The sequence below is a fragment of the Lepidochelys kempii genome, chromosome 3 (genome assembly GCF_965140285.1).
Source record: "Lepidochelys kempii isolate rLepKem1 chromosome 3, rLepKem1.hap1, whole genome shotgun sequence".
NCBI lineage: Eukaryota > Metazoa > Chordata > Testudines > Cheloniidae > Lepidochelys > Lepidochelys kempii.
This window is the reverse complement of record NC_136382.1, coordinates 37,729,068-37,742,344: the sequence shown is the minus strand read 5'-3', so window position 1 is coordinate 37,742,344 and position 13,277 is coordinate 37,729,068. Positions and strand designations below refer to the sequence as shown.

Sequence of the window (13,277 nt, the reverse complement as noted above, 5' to 3'; positions counted from 1 at the left end):
CCCACTCTCTGCTGGTAAACACTCCACTTCTGCCTGCACTATAGATGTGATTCACCTCCCCTAATGGTGATTACTAGCTGCTGCTCCAAGTTGGAAACAATCAGGGGAAGGCAGGTCACACTGGAACATTAGGCCAGGAACAGGGAAGAATTAGCATAATGCCTGTAGTGTGCTAAAGTGGAGAGGCTGGGCCAAGGGTAGAAATAAGATTAAGAGGAAGAATGAAGCTGAGAGACTACTATGGGAATGGGAGGAGTTACTGGTCGCCAGAAAGGGAGAGTGAAGAGGAGGATGGGGTGAGGAAGGACTACTGCCAGGCTAAGGAGAGAGTATAGGAATTTACTTGCCTCCATTCCTTCAGGAGAAAGAACAAAATATGAATAAAATCTGCTTCAGTGATCAAACAATTAAAGCAGAATTTACCCTCAATGCGTCAAAAATCACTGACTTTTCTAAAAACAACCTCAGCCAATGGAAATATTTCACCAGATTGTTTAGTGGTTTCAACAGAATAATACATATCAACTCACATCAGTTATATGGCCTCTATAATTCACTTCTGAGTCATAGGTCTTCCGCTACAAGTGAGATTAATGTGTAATCTTGTTTTAGCTCATTTTTAATGCTCTAGTGCCTTATAAACCTTATGTTGGCTTTTTTTTTTCCCACTGGAGGAACAAAGGGAAACAGAGAGATACATAGATATCTCATCTCCTGTCCGACAGCTCCCGGGCTGTTAAGGAGGAGGAAAGTCTCAAGAGAGGAAAGCATCAAGATGGAGCAGAGGGAAACGATCCCATAGTTGGGACCCACCTTCCAGATGATGTCATGGTATCCACTTGCACTGAGGATATCCTTCTGAGGGTAATTATTAAGAAGAGACAGGCAATAATAGTAGGAGATTTGATTATTAGAAATATGGATAGTATGTGTATGGATAGTATGTGTTTGTGATGCCTGGGAGAGCTGCATAGTGAATTGCCTGCCGGGTAGGAAATCAGCGGATCTCTTGAGACATGTAGATAGCCTTATATGTAGTGCTGGGGAGGAGCCAGTGGTGAGGGAACATGCAGGTACCAGTGACACAGGGAAAGGGAGGAGAGAGGTCCTGGAGGCAAAATTTAGGTTTCTAGGTAAGAGATTGAAGCCCAGGACCTCTATGGTAGCATTCCTACATCTACTATAAAGTGGGTCCATAACTGGTTGAAAAAACATTCCCAGAGAGTAGTTATCAGTAGTACACAGTCAATCTTGATGGGCATATCAAATGGCATCCTTCAGGGATCAGTTCTGGGTCCAGTTCTGTTCAATATCTTTATCAATGATATAGATAATGGCATAAAGAATACACTTATAAAGTTTGTGGATGATACCAAGATGAGAAGGATTGCAAGTGCTTTGGAAGATAGGATTAAAATTCAAAATGATCTGGACAAACTGGAGAAATGGTCCAAAGTAAATAGGATGAAATTCAATAAGGACAAATGCAAAGTGTTAAGAAGGAACAATCAGTTGCACACATACAAAATGGGAGATGACTGCCTAGTACTGTGGAAAGGGACCTGGGGGTTATTGTGGATCACAAACTAGATATGAATCAACAGGGGGAAACTGTTGCAAAAAAAAGCAAACAACATTCTGGGATGTATTAACAAGAGTGATGTAAGCAAGACACAAGAAGTAATTCCTCCAGTCTTCATGTACTGATTAGTCCTCAACTGGAGTATTGTGTCCAGTTCTGGGCACCACATTTCAGGAAAGATGTGGACAAATGAGAGAAAGTCCAGAGAAGAGCAACAAAAATGATTAAAGGTCTAGAAAACATGACCTATGAGGGAAGATTGAAAAAATTGGGTTTGTTTAGTCTGGAGAAGAGAAGACTGAGCGGGGACATGATAATAGTTTTCAAGTACATAAAAGGTTGTTACAAGGAACAGGGAGGTAAATTGTTCTCATTAACTTCTGAGGATGGGCCAAGAAGCAATGGGCTTAAATTGCAACAAAGGTGGTTTAGGTTGGACATTAGGAAAGCTTCCTGTCCGGGTAGTTAAGCACTGGAATAAACTGCCTAGTTGTGGAATCTCTATCTTTGGATATTTTTAAGAGCAGGTTAGACAACTCCTGTCAGGGATGGTCTAGATCATGGGTTCTCAAATTGGTCATGACCCCTCACGGGGTCGCGAGGTTATTATGTGAGGGCTTGGGAGCAGTCAGACTCCACCCAGAGGTGAATGTAAGCCAGTACGCCTCTTTAAATAACCGCCGGAGCCCTGCCGTTGCTACTCCAGGGCTCCGGGGGCTATTTAAAGGATTGGGGCGGTAGAAGCAGGGGAGCCACAGGCCCTTTAAATAGCCCCCAGGGCCCTGGAGTAGCAGGGGCTCCAGGAGCTATTTAAAGGACTGGGTCTCCAGCTGCCTCTGCCGCCCCAGGCTAATTAAAGGACTGGGGTGGTGGAAGCAGGGGAGTCGCAGGCCCTTTAAATAGCCCCCAGAGCCCCGGGCTGCTGCTGCTACCCCAGTGGGGGGCGGGGGAGGGAGGAGGAGGTGAAGGGGGGCACTTACCTTACAGGGTGGGCTGGGGTTGGCTCTGACCCCCCTCGGCCACACCCCTTTCGCCCTAGGCCCCGCCCCTTCTGGGGGCCAGAGCTGGCCCCAGCGTATCAGTAAGTCACTCGACTTACTTTCACCCCTGACTCCACCCCAAACCCCGCTTCACCTCCAGCATTTATAATAGTGCTAAATATTTTTTAAAGTGTTTAATTTATAAGGGGGGTTGCACTCAGAGGCTTACTGTGTGAAAGGGGTCACCAATACAAAAGTTTGAGAATCAATGGTCTAGATAATACTTAGTCCTGCCATGAGTTCAGAGGACTGGACTAGATGACCTCTCGAGGTATCTTCCAGTCCTATGATTCTGTGATACCCTTGAAATGCTTCCAGTTCCATACTCAAGGTCAGAAAGACAGGCGTAACTGCAAGGTCTCAAAGCGTGGATGAGATGGTGGTGTAGGAAGGAGGGATTAGGTTTATTAGGAACCGGAGAACCTTTGGGGGAAGGAGTGGTCTAAACAGAAGGGATGAGTTCTACATGAAACAAAATGAAACCAGATTGCTGCCACATAAAATTAAAAAGGTTGTAGAGGATTTTTTAAACTAAAAGCTGGGGAAAAGCCAACAAGTGTGGAGAAGTACACTGTTCAGGTAGAGATGACCTTTAGGGATGAATTTTTTAAAGGGAGAACTCAATATCCTAGTAAAAAGGATAGGAAAGAAGTTAATAAAGTATAGGTAGGTGCTCGTGAGGAACAATAAAATGAAATAGAGTCCCACTTGAAGGCAAGCAACTGAATATTGACAAAATATACAAGTGCTTCTGTACAAATGCTAGAAGTGTAAATGCTAAAATAGGTGAACTAGAGTGCTTGGTATTAAATGAGAATATTGATATAATAGGCATCACGGAAACATGGTGGAATGAGAATAAACAATGGGATATGGTAATACCAGGGTATACAATATATAGGAATGATAGAGTAGGTTGTGCTGGTGGGGAAGTAGCACTATATGTGAAAGAAAGCATGGAGTCAAATAACGTAAAAATCTTACATGAAACAAATTGTACCACAGAAGCTCTATGAATAGAAATTCCATGCTTGAATAAAAAGAGTATTGCAGTAAGAATATATTCCTGACCACCTGACCAGGATGGTGACAGTGACTGTTAAATTCCAAAGATATTAAGAGAGGTTACAAAAGCAGAAAGCACAATAACAGTGGGTGATGTCAGCAATCCCCCTATTGACTGGGTACATGTCACCTCAGAATGGGATGCAGAGATAAAATATTCAGATACTAAAAATGACTGCTTCTTGGAGCATCTAGTTCTGGAACCCACAGACACAATTCTTGATTTAGTCCTAAGTGAAGCACAGGCTCTGGTTCATGATGTAACAATAGCTGAACTGCTTGGTAATAGTGATCATAATGTAATTCAATGTAATATCCTTGTAGGAGGTCAAATAGCAGAAAAACCTGCCACAGTAACATTTAACTTTAAAATGGGGTCCTATACAAGAATGAGAATGCTTGTTAGATGGAAATTAAAAGGAGCTGTCTCAAGGATTAAATGCCTGTAAACAGCATGGGAACTATTTAAAAATACCACAATAGACACTCAGACTAAATGCATATCCCAAATCAGAAGACAATAAGATGATCAAAAGAATAACCATGGCTAAACTGCGCGATAGAGCCCGTTGGAGGCAAAAAGGCATACTTTAAAATTTGGATGTCAAATCCTACTGAGGATAATAGGAAGGTGCACAGACACTGGGAGCATAAGAGTAAAAGTATAATAAGGCAGGCCAAGAAAGAATCTGAGAAGAAACTTGCTAAAGATACAAAAACTAACAGTAACATATTTTTAAAGTAAATTAGAAGTTGAAACTCTGCCAAATAGGAAGTGGGCTCAGTAGGTGACCAAGGTGTTAAAAGAGCACTCAAGGAAGATAAAACAACCACAGAGAAGCTAAATTAATTCTTTGCATCTGACTTCACTGCAGAGGATGAGAGATCCTCATCAGAGCTGTCCTTTTAAGGTGACAAATCTGAAGTATGGTCCCACATTGATGTATCAATGGAGGAAGTTTCAGAACAAACTGATAAATTAAATAGTAAGAAGTCACCAGGATCAGATGATATTCACCCAGGAGTACTGATGGAACTCAAATATGAAATTGCAGAATTACTAATGGTAGTATGTATCCTATTGCTGAAACAAGCCTCTATACCAGATGATACAGTGGTCAGACAGCTTTTTTCAAACCAAAGTAATGTTTAATCTGAATAGGAGGAACAAAGCCTGAGACAAGCTATATGCATATCTGTTTCACCCAAGGCTCACCATCTCCTAGAAGTTTTGGAAGACCCAGTTGCTTCAGACCCATCCATGCCACAGGACCTGTCTGTTTGTCTGTGTCAGTCTGCTCCTCATGAGCTGCTCTGAACAACTGCCTTGCCCTCCTTTTGAGAGTCATTAAACCATTTCATTTCTTTCGATCTGTCTGTTCCCAGCCTTAGCAAAACAGCTGTGTAACTTTGCCAGGGCCTGCAAATAACATCTTCACAGCTAATAACTCAGGTATTTGTTCCTTAACCTCCTGACTTATTTACAAAGAGGTGTCTTATTTGGATTCATTGTGTTAACTTCTTGCTTGTTTCCTGTCAGCTCTGCTATTAACTAACCCTACCCATATTTATGGTCCATATTCTAAAATAGTCAGAAATAAACGTTTCCCAGGACCCCGTCACATTCAGGTTTAATAAATTAATACAGACCAGCCCCTTGTCCTCCACAGAGAGAAAACAGTGGATGATGACCACTACTCCTCCCCAGTGAAGCCACACAGTTCACAGATCAACTAGTCATTCCCCTGCTGTTCCGCCAGTCTGCGCACAAATTCCTCACCCAGCACTACTGTGATGAATCCCCCATTGCACTTCTACATCATGTGGAGCCTTCTGTGACAGGACTGGAAGATGCTGGATTTCATTCCATGAGCCAAGCTCTGCCTGACTTATACCCCATGGAACTCCACTGTTCTCAATGACATTACAGGGTATATTATTCAAGGCTAATTATTTTCCCTCTGTGTTTAGCAATAACTTATAATGGGCATGAACATTAGCTCACAAGACTAATGTAAGGTAAGCACATATTTTTTAAATATCTTGCTTTCCAAAAGGGAAAATATATTTAATTTGCTCAACTCAGATAGACTGTAAACAGCTTAGGCAACCTCATCCCTCTTAAAGGGATTTTTACACATACATGATCACGTTTCAAATGGGTGAATTCTGATTTTATGTATTTCGAAAAGACAGTCACAATGAAATTGAGGTGCTGAATACACACAAGGGAAAGGACGCAAGGGCCCTTAAAATAGCATCTTTGCATGCACCTCTCTTATAATGTATTAGAGTAGCTACACTGCTCCTGAGTCCACGTCTCTCTCAAGCTAGTGCACGCCAATCCATAGTGCTGACATTGTCGGAGTGGAATGCTGTTTCAAATTAAGCTCGGTAGTAAAATCCTTTCACACCAGATTTGTGGGCTCTAGGGTCTCTGACAACTTGTTCAAGAATCAAATTGTCAAAACACACCACAGTGACCTATTTACATTTTGCAAAAGAAAAGTTTACTTCATGTGCCCTCACTGGTCTGGATTGCAGCCCAGAATGTGATAACAGCACCTCCATGAGGTAAGTAAACATACCAGTTCACAGAAGGGTAAACTGAGACACAGAGAGGGTAAAGCCAACCTTTTTTTAGGCATCTCAGTCCATACACAGACACCTATATAAGTACCCTGATATTACAGAGGTGCTGAGTATTTGTCTCTCCCTGAAGTTAATGGGAGATGCAGGTGCTCATAGAATCATAGAATCATAGAATATCAGGGTTGGAAGGGACCCCAGAAGGTCATCTAGTCCAACCCCCTGCTCAAAGCAGGACCAATTCCCAGTTAAATCATCCCAGCCAGGGCTTTGTCAAGCCTGATCTTAAAAACCTCTAAGGAAGGAGATTCTACCACCTCCCTAGGTAACGCATTCCAGTGTTTCACCACCCTCTTAGTGAAAAAGTTTTTCCTAATATCCAATCTAAACCTCCCCCACTGCAACTTGAGACCATTACTCCTCGTTCTGTCATCTGCTACCATTGAGAACAGTCTAGAGCCATCCTCTTTGGAACCCCCTTTCAGGTAGTTGAAAGCTGCTATCAAATCCCCCCTCATTCTTCTCTTCTGCAGGCTAAACAATCCCAGCTCCCTCAGCCTCTCCTCATAACTCATGTGTTCCAGTCCCCTAATCATTTTTGTTGCCCTTCGCTGGACTCTCTCCAATTTATCCACATCCTTCTTGAAGTGTGGGGCCCAAAACTGGACACAGTACTCCAGATGAGGCCTCACCAATGTCGAATAGAGGGGAACGATCACGTCCCTCGATCTGCTCGCTATGCCCCTACTTATACATCCCAAAATGCCATTGGCCTTCTTGGCAACAAGGGCACACTGCTGACTCATATCCAGCTTCTCGTCCACTGTCACCCCTAGGTCCTTTTCCGCAGAACTGCTGCCTAGCCATTCGGTCCCTAGTCTGTAGCTGTGCATTGGGTTCTTCCGTCCTAAGTGCAGGACCCTGCACTTATCCTTATTGAACCTCATCAGATTCCTTTTGGCCCAATCTTCCAATTGGTCTAGGTCCTTCTGTATCCTATCCCTCCCCTCCAGCGTATCTACCACTCCTCCCAGTTTAGTATCATCCGCAAATTTGCTGAGAGTGCAATCCACACCATCCTCCAGATCATTTATGAAGATATTGAATAAAACCGGCCCCAGGACCGACCCTTGGGGCACTCCACTTGATACCGGCTGCCAACTAGACATGGAGCCATTGATCACTACCCGTTGAGCCCGACAATTTAGCCAGCTTTCTACCCACCTTATAGTGCATTCATCCAGCCCATACTTCCTTAACTTGCTCAACCCCTCTGCAAATCAGGCTGCTTATACAGATGAATTTAGGTGCCTAACTTTAGGCACCCAAGTTTGCAAAGGTAGGCCTAAGTACCTAGGTAACAAGTCACACAGCAAGTCAGTGGCAGATTTGGAGTTTTTATAATTGAACATTTATTTTTGGAAGTTCCTTCGATATACGAAAGGAATCATGATCTCCTCCTGAAAGACCTTATAGCTAAAAACAGAACTCAGGAATCTTGAGTCCCTGCTTAAACCACTAGAAAGGTGGCTTCCCACAGAGTAAAAAAAGACAAAATTAAATTAAAACAGAAACATGCCATGGCAAGAGGTTGTACTGCATATCAGGGTTATCTAACTTAAGGAGTACTTTTGAGGGGAAAATATAGACTGTAGTTACTCACCTACGATGGGTAAGAAAACTACCACTGACATGTCCCGAGCCATCACATCCTGGAGTTGGACATGACATACCTTCCGTCTTCACTGATTTCCAAGAGAACTGTGAGCCATTTAAGTACCCATCCTTTTGCCTTTTGGCAGCTAGAGGGCACCCTGATGCACTGCGATGGGATGCATACTTTCCAGTTATATGACCCTGACCATCACAACCAGGAACTGGACATCTGGATAGCAGATAGATGAGATAAACTTTATTGTCTTGCCATCATATACCTGGTAGCCTCTACAACAAAGTCAAAATAAACCTGACATGAAAAGAAAAGAACAATCATGCTCTATGGACTTAAAAAAAAAATCACCAAAGATACCCCAATGGAATAGTCAAACATGTGAAGCTAGAAGAACTTTGTTAACCAAAAAAAGATTTTCAGCTCTCTGGCTGATAAAAAATAACCATGCTAATCAATGGCAAAGTCCTAGGCTTTCCACTTACACTGCATATTGGAGAGAAAGTAGCAGGGTACATGTTTTAAATGAAGGTGTCTATTATGGTAAATTGCACACTGGGTTTAAAGTGACAGTTACTGAGCTTCAGTGACTGAATAGTGAAATTTAAAAACTCAAAATTTTTAAAATCCCACTTAGCATAGTTCTATGTGCATTTGAAGAATGTGTATGAAATTTAAAGGTGATTTACTTTAAAATTATGGTAATGTTATAAAGACTTAGATCTCAATCAAACCTTTGCCATAGTTAGTACTTCAAAGGGCCATTGTCAGATTAAAAATCACGGGCCAAAGCTTCCGAGATTTTAAGCACCGAAAGTGCCTATTGGGGCAAACTGTGAAATGTGGTAGTGCTCATTGGCTGACTGGCTATTAGAAGCTATTAAATCTCACAGGATTGGGCCCAGAGAGATCAATGAAAGGAGTTTTGTGTGCTCATCAGGTGCTCACTGTTGCTCGAGATTTCCCCCCATAATATTTAGCCCCATTTATTTTTAAGAAACAAATGTTGTTACCTGTGTTAGTAGGAGCAGTTTAGAGTATTAAACACTGAATGTACTTTTCAGCATGTTGCTGCTTGATTAAATTTTACAATTTGTGCAGCTTGGACAGTCAGAGTAGTCCGTTTCATTGTCTGGTTATCTTACACTAAAACAATGCTGCAATGTTTGGGGTCTGATCCTGAAAGGTGCTGAGCAGCCTCCACACTGACTGACATCAACGGGAGCAGAGGTCATTCCACATCTCACAAGGAGAAACACGGGACAAAATTTTCAAACTTGGGTGCCTAAAGTTAGGCAATTGCTTCAATTTGCAGGCACCCAAATCACTGGCCTGATTTTCAGAGGTGATCATTCCCAACTCCTGTTGACTTCTGAATCCCTTTAAATACTTTGTGTGTCAGATGTAGCTTGTCTATAGTGTTTATTTACTGTGTTAACAGAACAAGGCTGTGGAGAGCTTGAAGTTTTTTTATTTTTTATTTTCACTTTAAAAAATACAGTTTTTCAAACTTTCCAAATACAAGGGATCAGATCCTCAGCTGGTGTAAATAAGCATGGCTCTTCACCTGAAGTCAAGTCACTGAAGTCAATGGATTTATATCAGTGGAGGATTCAGCCTTTAATAGTCAGAGAACAATTGAATTTGTTTTAAGCAAACCAGATATGACCTTTCCATTGATTTAAAAACAACTAACTGTGATCTTTAGTTAAGCGTATCTTTGTTCTTGAATTACTATGACAAATATGATAAAGTTCATATTTTAGAAAATCAGGCTGCCAATATACCTGCTCTCATAATACACACAAAGGTTATTTGACTAGATTTGTACTTACCTAATTGGCTCTTGGTCTTCTTTGTCTTCCTTGCTTTGTGCTATCCTGATTCCACTTTTCTTTGCTCGTGGACAACCTGAGAGACTGAGTGAAAGAACAAGTTTTTAAAAGTAATTCCTCATTCCTGACTATAATTCATAAGGGCTCTACAAAAGGACATTCTTTTCACATGAAATACTACAGGCTAGATAATACTGTCTTGTTTTCAACAGTTATAGCTCTGATGATTTAAAGAAGAAAGACAGCTGGCAATAAAAAACCACAAGGGGGAGCCAAGTATCTCAGATTCCGACTGAAGGCTGGGACTGGGAGTACTTTGCACACCACACACACAGCGCCTAAGGAGAGAGAAAGCAGCTTTTCAAATCTCTGTCTAATGATCCGTCCAGCTGACTCAGCAGAAGCAGTGATAGGCTTCAGAAGGAGTGGGATCCAGTGTTTTATGACCGAAAGATAGCATGTCCTGTGTGTGCTTGAGATGTAAATAAGAATAAGGAATAAAAGCAAAAAAGATCTCTGTATCTTTTTTTTTTTTTTGGGGGGGGGGGAGATAGAAGATCTTTTAGGGGATATATGAAGACAGTTAAATTTTCTAAAATTTTCCTGTGGAACATGCATTCAGGAATTTGTTAAAGAATCATCGATAATAATATTGCACAGATTACAAGCTGTGCAATGACTTCCTGGAAAAAAATAATGTAAGCCAAGGGAAAATCTAATAAAGCTAGCTAGCAAGCTAGGTAAAAGTACTATGTATTAGGCACTGAAAATGTATTCAGCACTATACAAGATACAAAGAACTATACCTTTGTATCCAAAGAACTTCCAGTCTGAGTTCTTCTTTACTATATAAGGTATAGTTATATAAACTCTTTAGCAAGCTTTTCAGCAACTGAGTAAGTTTGTAAAAATTGGGCACATTGGGCTAACCAGTCAGAGCTGAAGGAAAGTTACTTTTACCAGTTGCTATGAGTGTCAGTGACACAAATGTGTACATCTGAAAAAAACGATGCTTAATCTTTAACTCAAACGTTATTTTCACCTTCTCATATGGATGTGGAAGCTGGAAATCCATCAAAGGAACAGATAGATGTCTAATTGCCTTTAAAAGCAAGTGCTTCGGGAAAACACTAGGTATTAAATGAAATGAACTTACAACAACTGCCAGGATTTGTCAGAAAGTTCAATAACTCTTCAGGGCTGGCCTACCATGAAGCGAACTGAGGCAGCCGCCTCAGGTGCCAGACTGTTGAGGGGCGCCACTAGGACCCAGAGTGTAGACAATTGTGTCTGCTACTGGTGCATATGTATTCTCTCCGCTCTAGATGCACAGAGATGGTGGAGTGCTGTGCTGGAGGAAGGAGGTCACAAGAGACATAACAGGCAGGCAGGAGAAAAGGTGAGATGGAATAACAGAAAGCAGGAGCTGCAGGGGGAGAGAGGAGGAGGAGCCTCTTAAGTACCTCTCTAGCACCCCCAGGAGCCTGGACTGATTAACACCAGCTTCTCAGGGAGCTTCCTGTTTCCTGCTGCTTCCCTGAACCCACTTGAGGAGAACAGGCAGTCAACTGAAGTAGTAGGAGCCAGTTAGGCCCTTAAAAGCTGATATCTCCCCTCACTCAGGCCCTGCTACCAGCTTATTGTCCCCTTATAAGCTGCCTGCTTATTTGTCCCCTTCAACTGAGTGTTGAGAGCCACTATAGCTGGCACAGAACAGCAGTCATGAGTGAAAGAAGAAAACACCCTTCTGGGGTAACATTCAGAAGAAGAAAGAAAGCAAAGGAAGCTTTTCTATCTAAGCAGGAAGGAGCTCTCCTGAGATACATAGACACAAATATTTACGGTAAGCCTTCCGGCCCTAGTGAGGATGTGAGTGGTGAGGAGATGCCTATCTTCCAGTTCGTCAGAGCGCAGGTGACCTGGCAGCTACTGTAGCATCCATATCTCCATCTCAAATGGATGTAACCATGCACATTCTTGAAAAAAAGTCTAGATCAGAGGTAAGAGTGTGGTGGAGGCACAAGAAACAGCTGCTGCTGAGTTTAGTTCCTTAAGTCTAGATGATCCAGGATGTGGACCCACTTGAACAGTAGCCTGAGGGACTTCCTTGTACTGCATGGACCACAGCAGGTGAAAAACTTCATGTTCCCCAAAGACAATGAAAATAGAAGTTTCCATCCAACATATTACTGGCGTGAAATCCCCAATGGTGACAAAGTGGAGAGGCCATGGCTTATGTACTCAAAAACCCAGAATGCTGCATACTGTTTTTGTTGCAAACTCTTCCAGTCTAATGTTCGACCCACATTGGGTTCTACAGGAACAAAGGACTGGAACAATCTGGCTAGAAATCTGGTATGCCATGAGAAGGCAGCAAATCACCAGAGAGCATTCCATAGGTGGAATGAGAGCTTGAGATGCGACTAAGGTTAAAGGCCACCATAGATGATCAGCATCAAGAGAAAATTGCATCAGAGTCTCTTTACTGGCAAAATGTTCTGAAAAGGCTCATTGCCGTTGTGAGAATGCTTGCTACCCAAAACCTAGCACTGCATGGCACTTCAGATCAGTTACACGCAAACCATGGAAACTTCCTTAAAATTGTGGAGCTGATGACTGAGTTTGATGCTGTACTCCAGGAGCATCTCAGAAGAATCACCACCCAAGAAATGTACACACACCACTACCTTGGAAAAACAATTCAAAATGAGATCATACAGTTATTGACGACAAAAGTCAAACAGAAGATTGTGGCAGATCTGAAGTCAGCAGGATATTACTCTGTTATTCTGGACTGCACACCTGACACCAGCCACATGGAACAAATGACTTTAATGGTGCGTTTTGTAACAACAACAGAGCACAGCGAAAATGTCCCTGCAATGGTGACTGTCAGAGAGCACTTTCTAGAATTTATTGACATTGATGATACTACAGGAGCTGGTATGACAAATGTGCTTCTTAAAAAGCTGGAAGATACGGGAACTGCGAAAGCTGACATGAGAGGTCAGGGCTACGATAATGGTGCCAACATAAGAGGAAAGAACAGAGGAGTGTAGACATGGATCCAAGAGTTAAACCCCCGAGCTTTTTTTGTCCCATGCAGTTCTCATTCATTGAACTGGGTGGTCAGTGATGCAGCATCAGCTTTTAGTGAGGCTGCTAAATTTTTTAATGTATTTCAAAGCATATATGTATTTTTCTCTCCATCAACTCATCGATGGCAAATTTTGAAGCAACATCTGAGAACATCCTCTCTGACACTGAAACCACTGAGTGCCACACGATGGGAAAGTCGAGTGGAGGCGATAAAGCCTATCAAACACCAAATTGGGAAGAGAGATGATGCCATAGTTGCCATTATGGAGGATAATGCTACGACAGGAACTTTTCGTGGGAGAACAGTGGCAGAGGGAAATGGAATCACCAGAATCATATATAACTTCAAATTTCTGTGTGGCTTAGTGTTGTGGCATGACATACTGTTTGAAATAAAT

At 42.2% G+C, this 13,277-nt stretch overlaps 1 protein-coding gene across 20 annotated transcripts in view; it reads right to left on the bottom strand.

Annotated features, from left to right (window-relative positions):
- The window catches only part of MYT1L (myelin transcription factor 1 like), a 380,619-nt gene that overhangs the window by 20,687 nt on the left and 346,655 nt on the right, over window positions 1-13,277 (bottom strand). For all 20 annotated transcript variants that reach the window (XM_073336127.2, XM_073336123.2, XM_073336134.2 and 17 more), the window contains 2 exons: window positions 9,781-9,864; window positions 7,940-8,161 (listed from right to left, as the gene is read on the bottom strand). In XM_073336127.2, the coding sequence (XP_073192228.1) occupies window positions 7,940-8,161; window positions 9,781-9,864 (306 nt within the window). The remainder of the gene's footprint in view (window positions 1-7,939; window positions 8,162-9,780; window positions 9,865-13,277) is intronic.